This window comes from Lissotriton helveticus, chromosome 9 (genome assembly GCF_964261635.1).
Source record: "Lissotriton helveticus chromosome 9, aLisHel1.1, whole genome shotgun sequence".
NCBI classification, from domain to species: domain Eukaryota; kingdom Metazoa; phylum Chordata; class Amphibia; order Caudata; family Salamandridae; genus Lissotriton; species Lissotriton helveticus.
The window spans coordinates 947,668,267-947,690,431 of record NC_136070.1 but is presented as its reverse complement, the minus strand read 5'-3'; the positions used below and the strand labels follow the sequence as shown (position 1 = coordinate 947,690,431).

The 22,165-nt window shown below is 42.8% G+C and overlaps 1 protein-coding gene across 1 annotated transcript in view; it reads right to left on the bottom strand.

Annotated features, from left to right (window-relative positions):
- Positions 1–22,165, bottom strand: part of USP4 (ubiquitin specific peptidase 4) — a 742,179-nt gene that overhangs the window by 338,145 nt on the left and 381,869 nt on the right. The window contains exon 11 of the mRNA XM_078661202.1: positions 6,508–6,732. Within this exon, the coding sequence (XP_078517328.1) occupies positions 6,508–6,732 (225 nt within the window). The remainder of the gene's footprint in view (positions 1–6,507; positions 6,733–22,165) is intronic.

Sequence of the window (22,165 nt, the reverse complement as noted above, 5' to 3'; positions counted from 1 at the left end):
TCACCTAAATCTCACATTTACAGTACATCTAAAAAAAAAAAAAAAACTACCGATTCTCTGCTTTGGAAAACTACCGTCAGTAGCGGACTACCCAAGCTAGAAATATAAAGTGGCTATAGTATGCCGACTTTGTGGTAGTAAAAAAGATCTAATTCATCTAATTTGTATATGCCTGACACTACGTACAGCACAAGTCACTTTATTAAGAAAAGCCCTCATCAGCAGAGAAATAAGGACATGTAGAGCTGCTATTACGAAAGGGCTAGAACAGTCAGACCCCCAAATGAACTGCAAGCTGATCAAATTTCTCAGAATTAGCTACTAGGTTTTAAAACCGCAGCCCAATAGGTGTATTTATTCATCTATCTTTCTATATGGTGATTAACTACAATACTGATCATGGTAGTAAGTGGAGTCACGCTTTTTCCAGTGGAACAAAGGATTATTCAACGTACTCAATCTTCAAATTAACTAGTTGTCATATTTCGTATTTTAAGAAGAGAAAAGTTAAAAGTAAAGTTGGTGAAGCTTTATCCACTACGCTCCTCAAATAACTCACTTACATGAAGTAATGCGAGAAGCATGCTTTCTAAAACCCTAGCCACGGTCCGGGGCCATGATGCACATATTGTAACCACCATCAACTGTCGCCATGAAGCTCATTGGATCAAAAATAGCGCTTCAAATCATCAAAACAAACATTAGCTAAACCTATTAAATTAGCCTATATCAGGAATGTAGTCTGCCTGACTTTTGTCAGACAATCTCGGATGTAAAATTGAGAACACTCGATGCATATGTATCTCACTGATCATCTGATCCCATGTGCACCGTTCAAAACATGTAATTTTGTCTTAAACTAAGACATGTTTTACACTCCAATTGTATTTCTTTATGCGAAAATTGTTATGGTCTTAATTAACTAAACAATTATCTAACCAAGTGATATTTCGTCTACTAACATTGTGAGATTTCTCAAACAAGTTTTTAAGCGAGAATTTCCCCAATTGCAATTTGCCTGAAAATGGACCACCATTTTGCTCAAGGGAACTTGAACAATTTTTGGGAGAGTGTGGTATAATACACATGAAAAGCTCAAGTTACCATCCAGAAACTAATGGAGCTATTGAAAGATTGAATAAAACATTGAAGCAAAGTATTCAACTGGCTACAGCTAACAACTTAAATTGGAGAAAAATGTTACAGGTGAGGACCACAACACCTAGAATGACTCCCTACACTTCAGATGGAAAAACCAACCTGAATTATTCAATGGAAAAGCTCTCAATTCATTACTTTGTCCTGAATGGATGATGTGGGATAACGGCATGAAACTTAATGGTCTAAGCCAGGGGTCTACAACATTTTCTGTGAATATGAGTAATGGTGGAATAGTGACCACATCAGACAAGATTACATTAGTGCCCACCGTATGCAAGATTACCAATAGTGCATCACGCAGGGTTGCCAGTTGTAATGTGGAGGAAAAAAAACTTGTCAATGTGGAATGCCGCTACATGGGTAACAACTATAGTTGCAATTTCCATGGCACAAAAGTAATAATACCAGCAATAAGTATCCCCTGGGCCATATGATTAATGTATTTTGGAAATTCAACCAATTTTCTCTAAACATTAGTTTAAACTCTGAAAATACACACATTTTACTCTTGCTTGCACTCGTTTCAATTTTGATATGCTTATATTAATTCAGCCAAGCAAAAGCTTCAAATTTAGTAGGCTCGGATGCTGCACAGAGGATAGCTATTTATAAGTAGATAGAGATCTAGAAGTAGCTCAAGAGCTACTGCTTTGGGAAAGCTGGTCTCAGCAGATGGAAGGGAAAATAAATTGATCTTCAAAAAAACAAAAGAATTATTATGATAAAAGGAAAAATGTGTGTAACATTTGTATACAGATTAGTGATATCGTCAAAATCTTAACTGTGACTTTTCCTGTATGCTACAGATTCACCTAAGTTCATGAAGTGATAAAGACATTCAAGAACCTTGTAAAATCAGATAATGGAAGAGAGTGGAATTTTAATTGTGTTGTAGTCGTAAAAGCAAAGAGATCTCCAACTGATTTGGACAGTGACAAACATGGCTATGGTGCTGTTTCTATTCCAGATGTTGTAGACAATGTCTGCCAACGTAGAAGTCGCAGGGTACAAAGATGGCCTAGATAGCTTGATAATTTTGTCAGTAATTAACTATTTGTGCTGATTCCATATGTTATCCTTTTTGAGGATCTCAAACTCAATCTACGCAACTAGTTGCCAATTTTTCTTGCAAAAAGTTATAGAAATATTAAAATAACATTTTTAATAAGGTCAATGTTACCATACAATGTTTAATGATCTTCATATTTTTGTTTTTATGACGCTTCCAGTTGTACAGAGGGGGAAGTGTGGTGTCTTTTCATAGAGCATTTAATCATTGCTGTGTTTGTGGTGTTAGGATGTGCTCATGGTTATATGAGCTCATAACGTCGTAGAATGTATGAGGAGCGATTTGGGGTATGTTAGAGAGAGACTGCTAAGCCGTCAAGGGGGCCGGCTGGGGTGTTGACAATAAAGATAGTTTGAGCTTCCGACTCACGGCCCTCCGAGGTGTATCTCTACAACTCCACACAAATCAGCATCCTACAACACAAATCGAGGAGGACAAGTGATGAAAATGACAAACTCCTACTTATTCTCTGTAATAGAGCCAACAGAACCACAAAAAACTCTATATGCCTAAATGAAGCAGGCTACCCATCTAATTAAGTCCAAAAGAGTATAGCAGAATTCCATAATTAAGACAGCCAAAACACAGAGACCCCTCAATCGTAAACCCTCTGCGACAAAATCTCCATAGAACTGATCTCAAACACTAACAAGCATTTGCAATGCAATAGGTCTCGCATTATTTAAGTTTGAGCTATTATTATTGTAAATGGCAATGTTTTTTGCTTTATGCTATAGTTTTCTTATGTACATAAAAAGCTACATATAAAGTATTTGTTGTTAAAATTATTTATGCAGTATTTAAAGGCAAGCATTACCGCCTTCGGGTAAAGTCCGCGCTATATAAAAATGCATAAATACATGAATAAAGAAATACCGCCTTCGGGTAAAGTCCGCGCTGTATAAAAATGCATAAATACATTAAAAAATAAATACCGCCTTCGGGTAAAGTCTGCGCTATATAAAAATGCATAATTAAATAAATAAATACATACCGCAAAACATCCTCGTTACTCTGCCGGCCTGCGACCAGGAAGTCAGGCAGGCCGGCGCGACACCCGGAAACAGGAAGTAGGAGGGCGGGAGCCTACCCCGCCTCCCACGGAAGAGCCGCGATTGGAGCCGTGTTGGGAGCAGGGAGCACCGGAGCAGGCAGGAGCCTACCCTGCGCCCCGGTGCCGAAGGAGGGAAGAAGAGTCCTGCTGCCGGGCCTTGCAGCTGAGGAGAGGAAGCCGGTGAGTGCGTTGCTGAGCGGCGGGCGGGCGGAGGGAGAGGAGCATGTAGGCGCGGGGGGGGCGGCCTGTGTATGTGTGTGTATGTGTGTGCGTGCGTGTGTGTATGTGTCTTGGAGTGCGTGTGTGTGACTGTGGGGGAGGGGGTGTGTGTGTGAGCGAGTGTCTGTCTGCGACGTGTGTGTGTGTGTCTGTGTCTGTGTGCATGCATGCATGCGCGGTAGGCTGGGAGGGCGGCGCATGCGCAGTAGGCTGGGAGGGCGGCGCAGGACGGAACGTGCGCGTTCGCGCAGCCAAATCCGAATGCTGAAAATCGTGCCAGTTTTGTGTCCCTCATTCCCCGGCATCAGCCGCCTATAAGTCTCCGTCCCTGTTCCAGGGCGAGACCTAAAAAGACAGAAACCTACTATAGGTATAAAACAGCTAATACTCCCCTTATGCAGATTAGCATCACAGCAGTTATGATCATCACCAGTCTCCCATTTCTCACCACTTAGAAGCAGGCCATTAGGGCCACCTTCAGACCCACCTCTACGCAAATCTTCAAAACTGTAATTTACACAAACTGTGCATGCTAGCTGGAAGCTTCCAAAAGAAGTCCATGGAACTAGAATCATTTTCACCTGAGTAAACACCTTACAGTCCTCAAGAAGAATCCCGACCTATCAAATCCAGCAAACTATATGCCAATCTTTAAAGACCTGTTTGAATGAGCACTTTTAATTCAACCCTCCCATTTAGTGGAGGGAAATAATCCGATGTTCAATCAACAATTTCGATTAAAGCCAGACGGAGGCAGAGAGTCCGTACTTCGCACCATACAGTATGACCAAAACATCAGGGTGGACAAAAAGAGAACTGCCCAATTGCTTCTGGACTTATCAGCAGGACTACTACATACATTCCATCTGAGATGGGACTACACAAAGAATGCCCTAAAATGGCCTGCTTGAAACGTCAAAGACTAACAGAGCTCTGTTTCCCTACCACCATTCATAACCACCCTTCACACAACATTGTTGGGTTGCTCAGTGGTCGATCGTGACTGAGGCCCACAAGCGTCTCTCGAACTCGGACAAGTCATTGTCAAGCTTACTTTGAAGCGGTTAGTATAGGTGCCAAAAATCCAGAGTGGGACAAGGCTGGATTTTGTAAATGCCAACATCACGTTTCTGACTCACTGTTTTTCTTTGCTTCTCAAAAAGCTCCAACATGGCAAGGCTAGAAGCTGCAAGAAGGCAGGGCGTCACAAGGCCAGGTAACTTTACTACAAGGTGCCTATGAACCTGTTTTCAGTACACCACAAAGCTCCATCAAGACAAGCTAAGTTTTCATTCCCACCTTGTGTACAACCTTCCTGAGAAAGCCTCAGAACGTGGTTGCAGTCCTCCGGAGGTTTTAAAAATACAACCTACTAAGTCCCATGTTTCTCCAACTGCTGAGAAAGTATAATCTTGTTAGTCTTTCAGTCCTGAGCACCTCAGGGCAGGATTCTAGCCACTAGGCCACTCTTTAGATACATCTCGAGCAGGATCCAACCAGTCCTCTGTGGTCATGCAAGCCCACTTGGAGTCTGGAGTCATTCTGCTTTTTGTGTTCCTAAAGGAAGCAAACAGGAGATCCTCTGTGTCGACCTTCAGAAAGCATTTCCAGTCATCAGATGTCAGCAGAAGTCTGAGTACTCTTCTTCTAGAAGCCCTCTTCCTTCAAGAAAGACTTGTTCTTCTTCAGCCTTCCCAGATCCAGTAATATTTTGAGGAGGGGTGGTTTAAGAGCCTAATATATCTACCTAAAAGACTAGTGATTGGAGAAATTCTGCCTCCCAGTCCAAACTATTTTCTCGCAGTCACTTCACATCCTTTTGCAGCACTTATTTGCCTTTCAGTAAAATTATCCAGGAGCCCCATTTTCAAGATGGCTTAACACATTTGCCACCAGGCACACCTGCTTTAAGCTCTTAATGTGGATGTCTAGAGGGACCTGGTAATGAATTGGAAAAGCCCTCCTGAGCATCTCGAAGATAAACGAGTGTGTGCTAGGCTGTCCTTTGCACTGCCAACAGTTCCATGTCACTCCCAGATAGCAAATTCCTGATAAATGCTCAGCAATTAAAATCATCCAGCTCTTCCACAGCTCACCGGCAGGCCACAGACGTCTGAGCCAAGGCATTAACTTTCCTAGCCAAGGATGTGTATTCCAGTTCTGGAGGTTGTGATGGGTGGCAGCACTGTTCTGTAGTACATTTTTATAAAGTTACTTTTCTACTCTAGTTCTCAAAAATCAGATTTAACCATTATACAGATTATGAACACTAAGGGCCTGATTTAGAACTCGCAGATGGGTTACTCAGTCACAACCGTGATGGATATCCCGCCTGCTGAACAATAAATCCCATGGAGTTATATTTCAAGAGACAGGATATTCGTCACCGTTGTGACGGAGAGACCCGTCCCGGGAGTTTAAGTCAGGCCCTAAGTGCCTAAGTGGGAAATAGACGTGAAGGACTTTTGTTCCTTCGGATGGTAAATTTACAAGACTATCTAACAGCAATCTATTAATAACCATCATCGGGGTCGCTCTTAAGCATCAAAATATCTGGCATACTTTAGTGCTAACTGCTAAACTCTTAATAACAGACATGGGAGTATCTAATATATAGTTACAGTCATGAATGTTCTGTGGAAGACAAGGATAATTTCCAGGGAAAAGTTGGTGTCACCTAGTTTAACTGGCAAATGTTTCCATGTTATCAGCCACACACCCATAATTGGCAAGAAGAGCATTTACATTCTATGTAAGAGACTATTTTGAATGAGACTGCTTAGTTAAAAACATTACAAATTATGTATCTTTTCCCTAAAGATGCACACAATGCAATGCCACAAGAAAGACTATATGTTAGCCCTGGCCTGGACGTTCACACTTATATACTCCAGATTTTAGCCTAGTAGAATAATTAAAGAAGTACAATCAATAAGTAGGAGGCAGAAGTTAGATGTAGGAGTAAAATACTTAAATACATATATGTGATAACTTCCACTCTTACCTGCATAGGTTTGAGCTGGGGATCAGCCCACACAAAGCAAACTTCCATTGTGCGATCTTTTTTCATGGGTAAAGGTAGAGTCAAATAACAAAATGGATCAAAAGTCACAGAAACTTTGGCACACTCTGGACACACCAAGGTGGATTTAAAAAGACCATGGAAAATGTCAACGATTATAGAATTGTTCCGCAGTCTGTGGTTATTCCAAGCCTCTTCTGCCACCACCTTAAAATTAGAATGGAGAACACATTTGTGTTAAAAGTGCAAACACATATGATTACGTAAGTCATGATTCTCAAACCATTTATAAATGTAAGCAAACAATGTTCATTAAAATATCTGTAATAATGTGGTACTGTATGTCATCAAGAGTGGGGATCATCCTATAATTTTGAAAATCATTTGATCAGTGACTATAGGAAAATACAATAATCAGGTTGGCAGCACAGTTTAACTCAGTTGAGCATATCTGTATAAAAACAAAATCAACAGCTTGATATTAAACAAGGATAAACTATTTATTGTATACACAGAAGGGCTAAAACAATCCCTCTATGGGTAATTTGGCCGTGCTTCTGGGGTTAGAATTTCACGTATACTCAATAACCAGTGACCCTGTACCCTTACTGCACCTTCAGTTCTTTAATGAAGCAGACCTCAATTGGTGCATTGTCAGAGTATAAAAAGACTGGCATTTCTTTAGGGAGTATATCAAATTGTATAATGTCTGTAAATAATTTGGACCTTTTCTCCAGGAACGTCTGCAAAAAGAACACAAAATTCCGAATTTTATCCTGTACGTCAGTGGAAACCAATGGAGCATTTTAAATGTAGACTTTCTACGATCTTACTATTTCCTGTTAATACTCAGTCTGACAACCTAGTTTTGTCACCTTTGTCACCCAATGACCAGTTTACATCCCAAAGCAGGGACCACAAAAATCCACATTGTCTTTTTATGCTCGCAGTTTTCATCTGTTCCGGCCATGGGCAATAGGCCAGGCTGCATAATTGAGATGCTATTGTTATCGGGGGAGTCAGAGAACATTGGTGCATGGTAGTTATAATAAACTTTATTGTATAGTTAATAAAAACCATTACAAAGAGTAGAAAAAGGAACAGCCATTTAAAATGAATGGTCAACGAGCATCCATGATTAAGATTTAGCAACATTAAAATACAAAGTTACTTACAAGAAACATCCAGTGCTGAGTAAATTCAATTATATATTGTCCATTTACTTGTTGTGGAACAGTAAGTAAAAACTTGTCTTCCGTTAACTACTTACTTTTCAGACTTGTGCGGTAATAACCCTTTTGTTCTCAAAGTTCGTGACAAATTTGACTAATCTGCAGATCAATTGTGGATCCACTGTACACAATGATGATACCGGTAGCTTAGTTTGCACTTCTGCCATGATGTAACACGCTGCCATAGCCTATTGTAGGTAGCAGCTTGGCTTTGATGACTGTCAGAAGTGGATTAAAAAACGGGCCCTTGAGCTGTTTGGACATGCTATTGAACGCATGTAACAGGGCTATTCCAGTGGCAAAGTGAGCAAGGGACTCACGTCTGAGCATATCCTGCCACTCAGGTCAGACTGATTTGCATATAGCCATGTCTGAACTGGGTTGGCAGAGTGGGCTAAAGAACGGTGATGGATTAAACCCAGATCTTTTCACTGGGTGCGAGTGTTTGATTGATTCGGATGCTCCGTCCATCACCACCCCCTTTTGTACCGCTTTTGGCCGCCATAAGTGTGGCAGGGTATGCTCAGACGTGAGTCCCTTGCTCACGTTGCCACTGGATTCAAGCAAGCCGGGCTGAAGATGGCTGGAATGCCAGAAACCGGTCCTCGGAAGCTTGTTTCCGGTCCAGGGAAGACATGGCTTGGCAGTTCGGGCTGGACTGTTCCCATGAGGCACAGGGTCAGACTGATTTGCATATAGCCATGTCTGAACTGGGGTGGCAGAGTGGGCTAAAGAACGGTGATGGATTAAACCCAGATCTTTTGACTGGGTGTGAGTGTTTGATTGGTTCAGATGCTCCGTCCATCACCACCCCCTTTTGTGCCGCTTCACCCATGGACATCTTTGATAAACGCAACTCGACCATCACGAACACCAAGAACAATGCGTCATGGGGCACCTTTACCTCACTTCGTGAAATAGACATCCACAAGATTCTTTAGAATATCAACCCTTCCAACCACTTTGGTGACCCGTTGCCTCCAGTCATCTTCAAAGAGATCAAGAATGCACTCATCCCCACTTGGACAAGGATTGTAAACGCTTCCCTATCTCAAAGCATGATCCCCGACTGCCTAAAAGCAGCTCAGGTTTCACCTATAGAAAAAAAAAGCCACCGTTGACAAATCTGATCTCAACAACTTCCGCCCCATCTCCAACATCCCCACACTAGCGAAACTCCTAGAAAAATGTGTACAATATCAACTTTGAGCTCACATAGAGAAGTACCAACTCCTAGACCAGCATCAATACGGTTTTTGGAAGGGGCACAGCACGGAATCTGCCCTCACACAAGTTATGGATGACAGTTTAAAAATGCTTGACCAAAACGAATCCTGCCTCCTGATCCTCCTTGACCTTTCCTCAGCATTCGACACGGTTAATCAGGACAACCTCGTATCCATCCTGCAAAACAGAATGGGTTTTTCGGATCAGGTGCTACAATGGTTCTCAACCATTCCTTCACCACAGATCACAAAGAGTCAAGACAAACCACTCTCTCTCCCAGTCCTCTCCAGTACTCATGGGGGTCCCCAAGGGTCCGCCTTTTCTCCTATCTCTTCAACCTCTTCTTGGAACCTCTAGCTAACTCACTAAACTCCACGAACATTCTCTTCCACATGTATGCAGACGACACACAACTCTATTTGAAAATCTCATACCCGGAAAACATCATCTCACTCAACAATATCCTAACGTCTACTCAAATCTGGTTAACTGACAACCATCTCCTGCTCATCACCTCCAAAATGGAATTCCTGCTCATCTCCCCCCGAATCACATCTTTAAGTTAGACCTCTGGTTGATGCATCTCACTGCTTTCTACTGCACTCCGAGCATCATAGACTCAGCCAAATCTCTCGGAGTCACCATGGACAAGTACTTGAATATCAAAAAACATATCAGCAACGTATGTAAGGAAGCAAACCACTTGATGAGGACTCTAAGAAATATTAACCCCTTCCTGCCACAAAATGATTTCAAGCAGGTGGTCCAAGCGCTTGCAGAGGCTAGATTATGGCAGTGCTACCCTCTGTGGCCTTCCCAAATATGCCCTGGCTCCACTAAGGGCTTCACTGAATACCAAGGCTCGACTGGTTACAAGCACCACACGAAACAAGCACATATCCCCAGTCCTAAAATCTCTCAAATGGCTACCTTCCGAAGCACGGATTCAGTTAAAGATTGCCGTTTTGACGCACAAAGCCCTTCATTTTAATACCTCAAGGTACCTAGCACAAGAAATTGAACCATCTTGTAGGGCGAGAGCATCAAGATGTGCCACTACTTCCCTCCTGAAACCACTCATCCTCTGCAAAAAGAGATCTTGTCACCGAGCCTTCTCAGGTGCTGCCGCAAAGATATGGAACTCCCTTCCACCAGATGTGCTCAGTCTCTCCTCGACGACGGCGTTCAAATTGGAAGCTAAAAGATACCTAATGAGCAAATTCTTACCTCAAGAGAGATCTGCACACTTGTTCAGTGACATCGCTCATGCTTTCATAGAAACTCCATTTGAGGCGGAACTGTTTTACTGCTCATTATTACCCCCCTTCGTTACCCGCTTACATCTGTGTCATGTGTTTCTTTCCTTTTCCCATTTGATGTTTTGATATTGCATTTTGTCCTCTCCTCCATCCTATTGTAAAGCGCTCTGATATCCTTCGGGATCTTGTTTGCACTATATAAAACATTATAAATAAATAAATGTTTTATCCCATGGGCAATATACAATGCCTTAATTCTATTCTTTTGTTTAGAGGCAGCACATGAAGTTGATCAAGAGCCAATCGTGCTGACTGCATTCTGGGCAAGCCCAGCAGTGCGCGAGCCACGGCATTCTGAGTGACCTGCAACTTTACATAACAGGGGCTGCATAGGTAAAGAGAATTGCCATAGTTGAGACAGGAAAGTACCAGGCCTTGGACCACCGTCCTATGATATTTCATAGGGAGCCACTTGAGCATCATCCTAAGAGATCTTAAGAGGCCAAAACAGGTAACAGCAACTTTCTTTGCCTTGGAGCCTAGGGTTAGATCTTTGTCCAAAATGACTCCAAGGCTCTTTACGTCTCGTTGGGGATGGAGCCCAGAGGAATTTATCCCAGAGCGAGGAATTGTTTCTGATCACAATTACCTCCGTTTTAACCCTGTTCAACTTGAGACAGCTCGTTGCCATCCAACTGGTCATCTGTTCCAGACAGGTAGTGAGTCTTTCAAAAGTTGATTCAATGTTCAGTGACAGGGAGACCATCCGAGTGTCATTCGCACAGGACAACATGGTAAAACCTAAGGCAAAAATTATGTCGGATGTAGGCTGGACATACACATTAAATTATGTAGGGCTCAGTGTGGAGCCCTGCGGCACGCCACACTCAAGTCAATGTGTCTCTGATAGGAAAGGCCATTCACTGACTTTAAAGCTCCTGTTAGATAGAAACGAAGTTAGCAATTTTAATGCCATTATTGTGATTCTAATATCTTCTAGCCTCTGACATAGAATTGAGTGGGAGACTATATCAACAGCCGTGCTGAAATCCAGAAGAATGAGCGTAGCTGACCCACCATGGTCCAGTGTCTTTTTAAGGTCCTCTGTGGCCAATAAGAGAGCGGTCACTTTACTGAAGCCAGATCAAAAACCAGTCTGCGTGTGGTGCAGTAAAATGTAGAGAGTCCAACAAGTCAAAGAACAACATTTAACAGTTTTTCTAGGATTTCACTTTCCCCAGGAAGTAGTGAAACGGGTCTGAAGTGTTCTGCCTTGTCAGGGTCCAAGGAAGGTCTCTTTAACGATGGGAACATAATCACACGTTTTCCATGCATTAGGAACACACCCACTCTCCAAAGTTCAACTGTAGATGACCGTTAGAGAAGATACAAAGGAGGCTCCCCCTTTCAGCAAGATATCTGTGGGAGCCAAGTCCAGAGGCGAGACCAACCGAACTGTTTAATGCCATTAGAATATCTTTATTGCTCAATTTTGGGAATATTTGGGAAAAATAGAGAATAAAGAATGTCTGAGTACCATAAACACCTCACAGCTAGTGCGTTTGCAGGAAACATAGGAAGTAGGGGTTTTTGGTGTCCAAGGCTTCGTTAATATAATTTCGCCAGCAATGTCCTTGAATAGTGGAAAGGCCAAGGGAGGCATGGCGGTATTAAAATCTACAATAGCGCCAATAATCAAAGAAAACTTACACAAAATCATGGTTCTTTCAGATCGTATAGGCGGTGGCCAGTTGCGTTTCCCACATAATTCTTATAGAGAAGCTATAAATGAGCTGACCTTTAAATATAATCTAACATTATTGGAACAACATATTGCTAAAAACAAGGCTCCCCACCCTACTTACAGAGACAATGGTTGTTGTTTTTAAATTGTATTCATCTGTACTTTTATGGTCTTATATTATAAGGATCAAATAAAGTAATTGACTGACTGGTAGGTTTTCTATTATTAATCAGATAATACTTTCGGAAAACGGTATGGGGTTATTTTATTTGTTTGGGGTTCAACCAAGTATTTTTAGTGACCATATTCCTTCAATATTAGTACGAAATATTAAAATCAAATGTGTAGCAGGACCGTAACTAACAACAAACATTGAAACATCAGGCCATAATGGCATAAGTCTTAAATAGACAGGGGTTAATAAAATTGCCTTTTTAGAAAGGACTGCAAACGGGAATTTAGAAGATTTTATCACCTGTACAGAATTGGAGGCTGACCCAGGAAAGATATTGGTACGTTTTTTGTAATAGACCAGAAATAGCTGATAGTTTAAGAGTGGCAAATAAGGATACAAATAAAAAGTATGCAGGGTGGTTTGATCACCAATGTACATGGGCTAATCAACATCTTAGAAAGTCATTTCAGTCAATACCCAGAAACAAGAATTTAAAGAATTAAGATTCATATATAAAAAAAGTACTGGATAGGAGGAAGAAGAAATTGCAGGAACAGGTCAGGGTTAACCAAGAGCATGCAGCAGAAACCAAAGACAGTCTACCTTTCTAGAAAACTATTAATATGCTTTTTCTTACGGATGATTCAGCTTCCAAGGTCGAGGCACTAGTTACCCCAGCAGATTGGCTTAGTTACTTTGATGGATCTTTAATCCCAAGATAGAAATGGTTGCACTGCTGCTAGAATCTAAGCAATCACCTGCATTGCCTTACCTAAAGCTAGTAAGCATGGAGGAAATAAGAAATGCAATTGAAAAATGTGCAGCAGGAGAAGCCTGTAACCCTGATGGGGTTCCAGTGGATGAGTTTAAATTCTTGACAATAAACTGGGCGCCTTTACTGATAAGTTGGCAATACAGCAGCTCGTGGGTGCTTCCCTCCATCATGATCAGAGAGCATTATAGTGCCAATTTTTTTGAAATGCAGTAGAGGGTATGTAAATTGCTATCACCCAATAATCCTCCTGGACTCATCCGCTAAACTCATGCAAAGAATAATCCTGGAAAGACTCGAAACCTGGGCACAGGACAATCTTGTGCTGAGTCCCAGTATGGGTTTAGCAGGGATACTGGGACAGTGGACCAGTGTATTATTATGAACCTCCTTGTCCGCAAATATATAATAGCTAAGGAAGGTCATATGCACCTTTGTTTCATAGACCTGAACTGTGCCTTCAATCTTCATAAAAACGCTAAATTGAGACAGACTATGGAAAAAATGGGTGCCCCTTTGGATATCATCTTGCACCTGTCACAGCTGTATGATTCTCTTGTGGCACAATTGTAAAATGGTACAAACTGAGAATGTACGCCTAGGATTTAGGGTCAGAAGAGGCATTAGACAAGGGTGTGTGCTGGCAACAAGTAAATGCGGATGCCCAGTGAGTTGGGAAGAGGCAGTCCCCTATCCTCCTATATGCAGATAAAGCAGTGCTGTTATCCAGGACCACTAACAGTTTGCAACCTCTGATCGATACACTTTCTGTGCATATGGAGGAGAGAGATTTGAAGTTAAATCTAACAAAAACATTTACAATGGTATGTGGGAATGGAAATCCCCCCCCCCCAAAAAGAACCTACTGTTTTAGAGGAACAGAGTTAATGGAAACAGTTAACTTCCCATATTTGGGTATTCAATTTTCTCGATGCGCAATATAAGGCACCCAGTTGAGAAGTGCAACATTTAAATTTCTAAGGACAACCGAAGCAATCTTTAGATTTGCTAGGAAAATGAGGAATAAACATATAAGAGAAATGTTACAACTATAAAAAAGTAAATGCCTGTCAGGGGTGATATATGGGTCCTCTTAATGGAATACGACAAACAGCACAGTATTGCAGATGCATGAGATTATCTTTTTGCGTAGACTTTTGGCAGTGCCACAATCAACATTAACCTACATTACACAAAAAAGAACTAGATGTATCTTATGTAGAAGAATACAGATAAGCCCGATTACCACATGGCAGGGCTCGAAAATTCCACTCGACCGCTCGCATAGTCGAGCTAAATTTATCAAGATCGAGCTGTTTTTAGGTCCTACTCGCCTTTTCTGGCAAGTAAGAAAACAAACCAACTTTTGTCCTCTGTCCGTGAAAACGGAGCAAACGTGACAAGATAAGATTTAAAGGCATTTTTATTGCTCACAAAGTTAATGAGCAATAAAGATGCATTTAAATCTTATTATCTTGTCACATTTGCTCCGCTTTCACAGACGGAGGTCAAGTAGGTTTCAGTTAGGTCGAGGACATTTTGTAAGGTACTAGTCCTGCAGGACTAGTACCATTTTTTCGATTTTTCGAGCCCTGCATGGCATACCATACCATTTGGAGCAAGATCGGCACAAAGGTTACCAAGGAAATAACAGGAAATTACTTATTACCTGATCAGCACGCCTAAATACCCTGGCTCGCTCACATAAGTAAATTGTTAACGGAGGTAGACAAAACAGTCACAAAAGAAGACCCCACCGATATCCTGCAATATAGCAAGGAGGAACGGAGAATGATCCTTACAGGGAAAATGGAAGCCATAAGAGAAAAACAGAGAAATGTCTAAAACCACTGTACGTAGATATTGTTCAGGATACACTAAACAAGGTATACAAAGGTACTTGATTACCGGTTACAATGTTCAAAATAGATTTTATCTTACTCTATTACCGTTAGGGATCATACAATATATGGTTGCTTTTCCTAAAATGGAGGTCTGGCGTGAAAAAAATCTTAGATGACTGTGTGATGGAAAATTATTTAATCCACTCTGCATTTTAGTTTATTCTGTAATTTTTATAAAGATCCTAGAAAACCATTTTTGAAACCATTGATTTTACCAATTAAATGTATTTACTTAGATGCTTTCGATTTTTTATGTAAACTGGAAGATGTTTGTTATGCTGTATCCTCTTAAATGTTAATGGAAAATAAGAGAAGGAAGTGCATCTTTAACCTAGAAAATGTAACTTTTGAGGAAGAATGTTAATAGTGGGTCGATGTTTAAATAGTTATTGCAACACGCCTTTTTACTTGCGTAATTTACCTGAACTTTGCATAATGATTGTTTTAGGATCTTTTTCTACAGCAACAGGTTTTGCACTTTGGACAATGAGTGTTAGCTTAAAATGTAGCCTTACTGCTGATCTTTGGGATTTTGATTATTTGCTATATTTACACAACGTTAGTATTTAAATAACAATATTTTATACCAGTTTTCCTTTGTTGCGTGTATGGTGGATCTGTATGCGAGTTTTCTGCCTTTTAATTGAACAGAGATGTGATGTGCTAGTAGATCTTTATATCTGACTGACAAAGTACTTGCTCTTACTTTAAGATAAGATATCATTTTGTAGTATACCATTGTCAAATAAGAATTTGCTACAAATGTAATGTGTTTTTACATTGAAGTTTTTATTCTTTTATGAATTAATTTTAATCCCAAAAAAGATTTTTGATGATGATGAAGTGCCGTAGTTCCTGAGGGGACACTAATAACTTTCAGGCCTTGGTACCCCTGGTACCTTCTATTAGGGACTTAGCAATAAGTTAGCTTGCAGGGCTCGAAAAATCTGAAAAATAGTACTAGTCCTGCAGGTCTAGTACTTTGAAAAATCTCCTGGACCTAACAGTAACCTACTTGACCTCAGTCTCTGAAAGCGGAGCAAATGTGACAAGATAACAAGATTTAAAGTCCTCTTTATTGCTCATTTGCTTTGTGCGCAATAAAAAGGCCTTTAAATATTGTTATCTTGTTACATTTGCTCCGTTTTCAAAGACGGAGGCAAAAAGTTAGTATGTTTTCCAACTCGCCCGAAAGGGCGAGTCGGAACTAAAAATAGCTCGACCTCATAAAATTTACCTCGCAAATGAGAGCGGTCGCGTGGATTTGTCGAGCCCTGGCTTGCCAATTAAGAATATGCCATTCAGGGAGGAGCCTAGCTCGCGACCGTGATGGCCGCGCTTTAGCTCGGCTCCGTTCGCCCGCCTGTGTTTTCACATTTATCCTGCTGATATCCTGCCCCGGGGAGCCCCTTTTGCTGTGTACTGGTGCTACAACGCTCTGCAGGCACTTACCTCTTGCTCCGGTTGTCCTGGCTGCTGTGGTTCCGGTGCAGTGCCTTCCCGATTGTCTTGTGGAGTGGAGGGCGGACCGGCCTGGATCTTCTTCCCGGCTCCCGGGCCGGACAGAGCCTGCGGATCTCCCCTTCGGGGCGCTGTGGAGGTGGTCGGAAGGCCGTTGTTCGTGTGGGCCAGGGGTCCTTCCTGGCCGCATCCCGCTGGAGGGAGGCCTATGTTGGAGGCGCTGCCTTCCGTTGTCGGAGCTCCTGGTGTGTCCGGCTTGCTCTCCCTTTGTTCTCCGGTCCGGCCATTTTGATTTTACCGCCCGGGCTCGGAGAACGGGACCGGCGGCGTTGGGCGGACGGCGCAACCCTTTCTTCTGGTGCTCCTCCTTCCTGCCTGGGGTGCTCTGTTGCCGGTCGGCGGGACTTCACTTGCCTTGCTGCCGCCCCGGCGGAGTTTGTCGACCGACCGGCCTTGTTGGACTCTCAAAATGGCGACCGACCCCGGGTGTCCTGGCCGGGCCTGGGCGAGCGCTGGGGGCCCGCCGCATGACCCGGGTGCCGGACACTGTAAAAGTTTCTCTACACTTAAGGAGGTCCTGGACACCTTGCTCTCCTGGCGACTCTGTACAACCGCGCCTGTTATGGCTTCGGAGGTGATTCCTCACGACGAGCCTCTGGGGCCCCCACGGCTGACTGCGACTTCGCCGCCGCGGGGTGCGGCTGGAATTATCCTGGCGGAATTGGCTTCGGTCACGACCGCGTCCGCGGATGTGTGGGACTTAATGGCGCCTCCTCCTCCTGCGCTCTCTCCTTTTTCTCGGGCCCGGGAGCTGGATTTTGTTTGGCCGGACCTTCATGACTCTCCCGCTTCCTTTCGGCCGCCGCTGCCCGGCGATGTCTCCTGCTCTGGCCCAGATGGGTCGGTTTCTCTGGACATATCCTTGGACTTGTGCCTGCATCGTTTGCTCCACTTAGTGACTTTCCTGGATCTTCCGTGTCTCATTTCACGTGCCTTTTCTAGACTGCCGTTTGATCTTCCTGCTGTCTATCTCCTGTTCTTCGTGGCCTGGTCCTCGCAGGATCGGGAAGTTTCCACTTTGGACAAACAAGGACAGGGCTGATGTATGCTGGAGTCTGTGTGCGGTAGTCTTGCACTGATTTGGAGGGTCACCATGTCCCGGTATGGTTATGTATGACTGGCTAGTGCTCCTGGACTTTACCCGATGTTCTTTGGCTTCCCGGGTGCTTGGTTCTTCATTCAGGCGGGTGATGGGGTACGTTTACTCCTGTCTTCCGGCCCTCCCCCGTATAAATGTGTGTGTGTGTCTCCCATCCCCTGTTCCCTTCCCTCCCTTCCCATTTTTGTCTTTTGATTCCGACTTCACTTTGCTCTGCTATATTTCGGGTTCTATTTAGGGCGACAGGCACGCTGCCGGGGGGTAGGCCGTAGCCTTCTGCAGGGGTGCAGGGTGGGCTTTCGGGGTGGGTTGGGGGGGTATGTCTGCATTGCGGGGTCTTTTTCCTCCCTTATTTTCCCCTTTTTGTTCTATGGCTCTTGTGTGTTCACTTTTTCGGGACTCCGTTTCCTCCTGTGTCCCCCTGGGGAGTCTCTGTGACTTTTGTAATCCGGTGGATGTCGGATTGTGGCTCGCTAGGTTATTCGGTATCGATTTTTGATACGTTGCTGGCCGGATTCTATTATCCCGTTTTATCTCCTGGGGGCGCATGGTTTGGTGGGAGTCCCTTCTTTTATCCCTTTTTCTCTCCCCCCTTTTTCCTCCTTTATGAGGGTCTTTTTATTTCTGTCGGGGTGCGTTTCGTATTGCTTTTACACTGGGGGCCCTTTGATTATGCCTCCTCACTTTGGGTGGGGGCGGTGATGGTTGGGCGCGGTTTGATTATTGCCATTCACGTTTCCTTATATTCCGATTTTGTTTCTATTTTGGATAGCGATGTTTGTATGGCTTCTTTTTCCATTCTGTGTTTCTAAGATGGCGGCTTGCCGCGGCCCCTCCTCCCTGGTTGTTTCCTACACGGCCCGTTGTTTTTCTGTACCCCGCCTCGCATTAGAAAATTAACCTTTTATTATCCTGTTCTTCTGATTGCTCGATGTTTTTTATTGTTTTACCTATGCTCCCGATATCGTATCCTGTAAAGAACTTATTTTCGGTTATTATGTTTTCTATCATGTGGTGGCCAGCCCTGGTGGGTTGTAGGCCCGTATTTGTGAGCTTCATTGTACAATAAAGGTTTTTAAAAAAAAAAAAAAAAAAAATATGCCATTCAAACAGATATATTTAAGGGTCAGGACACTGGCATCAAGGTTTGGTAAACAGGTCTCGGTGCACTCGCAGTTGAAAAACCAGAAGCATCAAATCCAAACTTTAGGGGTGACCATACGAAAAAAAAGCTATTTCCTTATATCTACATTTCTAGCTTCCCAATGTAAGCAGTGTGCAAAAGAGAACACTTTCTGCAAAATGCTCTCTGAATATTCCCATAGTATGGCTCATCCACTTTGGTGTTCAGTGAGGCCCTAATTTATTTCTCATGATGGAGAGCACTTAAAGGTTCAGCAGTTTCTAGAGATGCAGTGCCTGGAATAGGACCAGTGACTGGAATACCATCCTCTTTATTGCAAATCGAAACTTTCTTCAAATGGATACATCTTCCTAAAGATTCCTCACCTTATGAATGAATCCCAAAGAAATACCTCAAAGGGAGGTGGGATTGAGTAGAGTCCGTTAGCCAAAGAAATCATGAACCACAGCAAGAGCAAAGTGCTACATGCCTGATACTAAGACAGTAGTTCCTTGCAAAATTATTCAAAGACTACCAGGTAGCTGCATAACAGCCCAGCTGATGTTGGCCACCGCAATACCGCTGGAAAGAGCCATGAAGTCCGCAATGATAAAATGAGTAGAAATGCCCTCCGGATTTGCTTTTTTTGAAAGTGCATTGCAGCCATCCACAGCATACAAATGTTCCAGCAGCCTCTGCAAATGGATATGGCAGCAAGCTTCCTAGCAGCCAAGATGTTGTCCATCACATCATCAGGAAGGCAAAAAGAATCTAGCTAGCACCACTCAATGTTGTCATGTTTAGCCACATTTTCTGTGTACAGGGTTGGGGTGGGGGCACCACCATCCTGCTGTAGTAGCAGATCGACTGTCTTGGATTGGAAAATAAGGTAAAATCCTAAGTGCCAACAGATCAGAGTATCCGATCCTCCCAACCCTGTTTGGTGTGTGGTGAAGAAATGCACTAAAGGAAACCCCTGTATGGAGGATATTTCCCTAATCACATTGGGTATAACACCCATTCATGGTCCTCGAGTGATAAACTACACACAGTATCTGCTCTCTTACTGAGGGAACCTGCTAGGTGGGCTGCTACTGAAAAGCCATATCTCCTCGAGTCCTGTCCATACATACTAAAAAAGGGTTAATTAACCCATTTCCCCCCTGTTTGTTGATATAAAGGATGAGACTTTCAAGTTTAAGGCAAACAGAACATGGCTTAGAACTAGCATCTTGAATTTGTCAGGCTGGATACACATGGCTTACATTATGGAAATCCACAATAGGCTTCAGCCATCATCTTTCTTGGAGACCAAGGAGAAATGGTAGTAAAAGCCCATGCCTCACTCAAGAGGCATCAACTCTGGCCTCTTTCCGACTCAGGATCAAGGCCTGAGTCGGAAAGCACACTCCAAAGGAGGGGAGATAGTCCGTTATCGAGGAGAGGAAAGGAAGGGCACATTTGATTTGCTATAGTCCAGGTCTGTCATAAAAAGATCCCACACATCACATACTGGAAGGCACTGACGTGTGGGGCCAGCGACGGACATGGAACTCTGTTTCAGCTTTGAAGGTGCAGCAGTTTGCCAGATTTCAAGGAATAGTATGACATTGAGACTCTGACCAGTACCAAAAACGACACTGCTACCACGATTATGACAATCTTAAAATAATGCTTTCTGTGTCTTTTTCTTAGAATGCTCCCTGCAGTGTGACTTGCAGTATGGAGAGGTAGACTACTTGAATGTGTGGTATTTCTAAAGACCTTTAGACCAAAAGGCATCAAAGCGCTATGAACAGAGAACAAAGTGAACCATAGCAACCCAAAGCAGACAAACCCATTTTAATACCACCCTTAACAGAAGTCTAATCCACAAAAAGCAACGTTTTAATGTGCTTACATAACAGCAGGTGTGAGATCAGGCTCCTGTTATGTTCAGGGAGGAAGTTCCACAGCCTGACAGCTGCCACTGTGAAAGCACGTTTTCTCACCTGGTTTTCTTACATTGTGGAACTGCTACCTTATGGCTTTCAGCTGAACTCAGAGGTCTCCTGGGAACATACCAATTCGGGGTTGTCCTTAGATAGCTTGATCCTTGAGACTGAAGGGCTTTATGTGTCAAGCAAAGTGCTTTAAAGGACACCCATTTCTTTTTAGGCAGCCAGTGAAGGGATCTCAAACCTTCGCTGACCAAGGAATGTTTGGGTACTCCCAGGATCAAGCGTGCAGCCACATTCTGAATGATTTGGAGCCTGTTTAATTAAAGTTGGTTGATGTTTAAATACTGCAGAAGTCTAGGCAGGAGACTATGAGTTCAATGACGAATGGTAATCTGAGCTCATTCGGAAAAAGAGGCAGTATTTTCTTCAAAATCAATCATCCAAAAACAATAACTCGCTGTTCTACTGGCCTGGGTGTCGAAGGTCAAGGTGTTGTCAAACATCAGACCCACGTTTTTGGCCACTGCCACTGGAACAGTTAAGGTACCAAAAGTATCTGGCCATCAGCTTTCAGTCAAGATTGAACTGTCCACTCTAAACACCAGGATCTCAGTTTTCTCCCCATTCATTTTGAGCAGTTCCCTGCCAGCCTTAATCAAACATAACTGGCCTCCCACTTCCTGACAGCCTATGTGTACATGAAGACACAAAAGTCACAGGCCATGGTGTGAAGTTCCAACTCCAGGCACCATCTACAGTGGTCAAGGGGTCCAAAGGGGACAACACTTGCAGGAACGCTTGCAAGGCTTAAAATGCAGGGCCCGGAGAAGAGATATGATTAAGATTTTGCAGAAAGCCAAGAAATAGATTAGTGAGACAAGAGCATTTCAGACCACAGTGATGAGATGAAAAACATGAACTGACACCACTGCACTGGTTAGCACTCAATATCAGGAGGAAATGTCAAAGCTGCAACCGTGTGGCACTATATCGGGACGCAGAATACTCAGGAAGAGTCCGGGACAAGCGCTAACTAACCAGTCGTTCATTTTCCTATATTTTTGCGGCTTCAACCTTCTTGAAATTTGTGGTAAAAATTGTTGTGAAACCAATAGGTGAACCCGTTAAGCAATACAATTCTGAAAATTAGACATAATTCCAAATTTAGCAAGGCGTCCGTTATGTAGATCGCACATGATTTTCCTAAAGAAACTAATTGTTGAATTATAAAATACTGTAAGTAATTAGGGCAACATTAGAATGGGTGACAATGTTTATTTCTGTATTTTTTTGCCCAGGTGGCAGATTTACAAAAGTAATATACTGTTATGTTCATCAGACCCTCCTGGTTGCAGAACTATCTAGTGTTTGTTGGCTGGAAACAATTAAGCTTCTGCTTGGAAGGAGTTTTTATTACTAATCATTCAGCAATTCATATGATATAACATAATGAATGGAAAGTGGGTATTAGGGAAACCTATGTATTTTTAAAACATCCACAAGCTACTGAGTTTAGGAATAGCGGGTACTTGTAGCCTCTGATGTTGGCATTACCCATACAATAATATAATTCAGGGAACATTTTGCAAATTGTGTTTTGTATTCCACCTTGGTTTACATCTAGGAAACTAAATCATGGGGCAT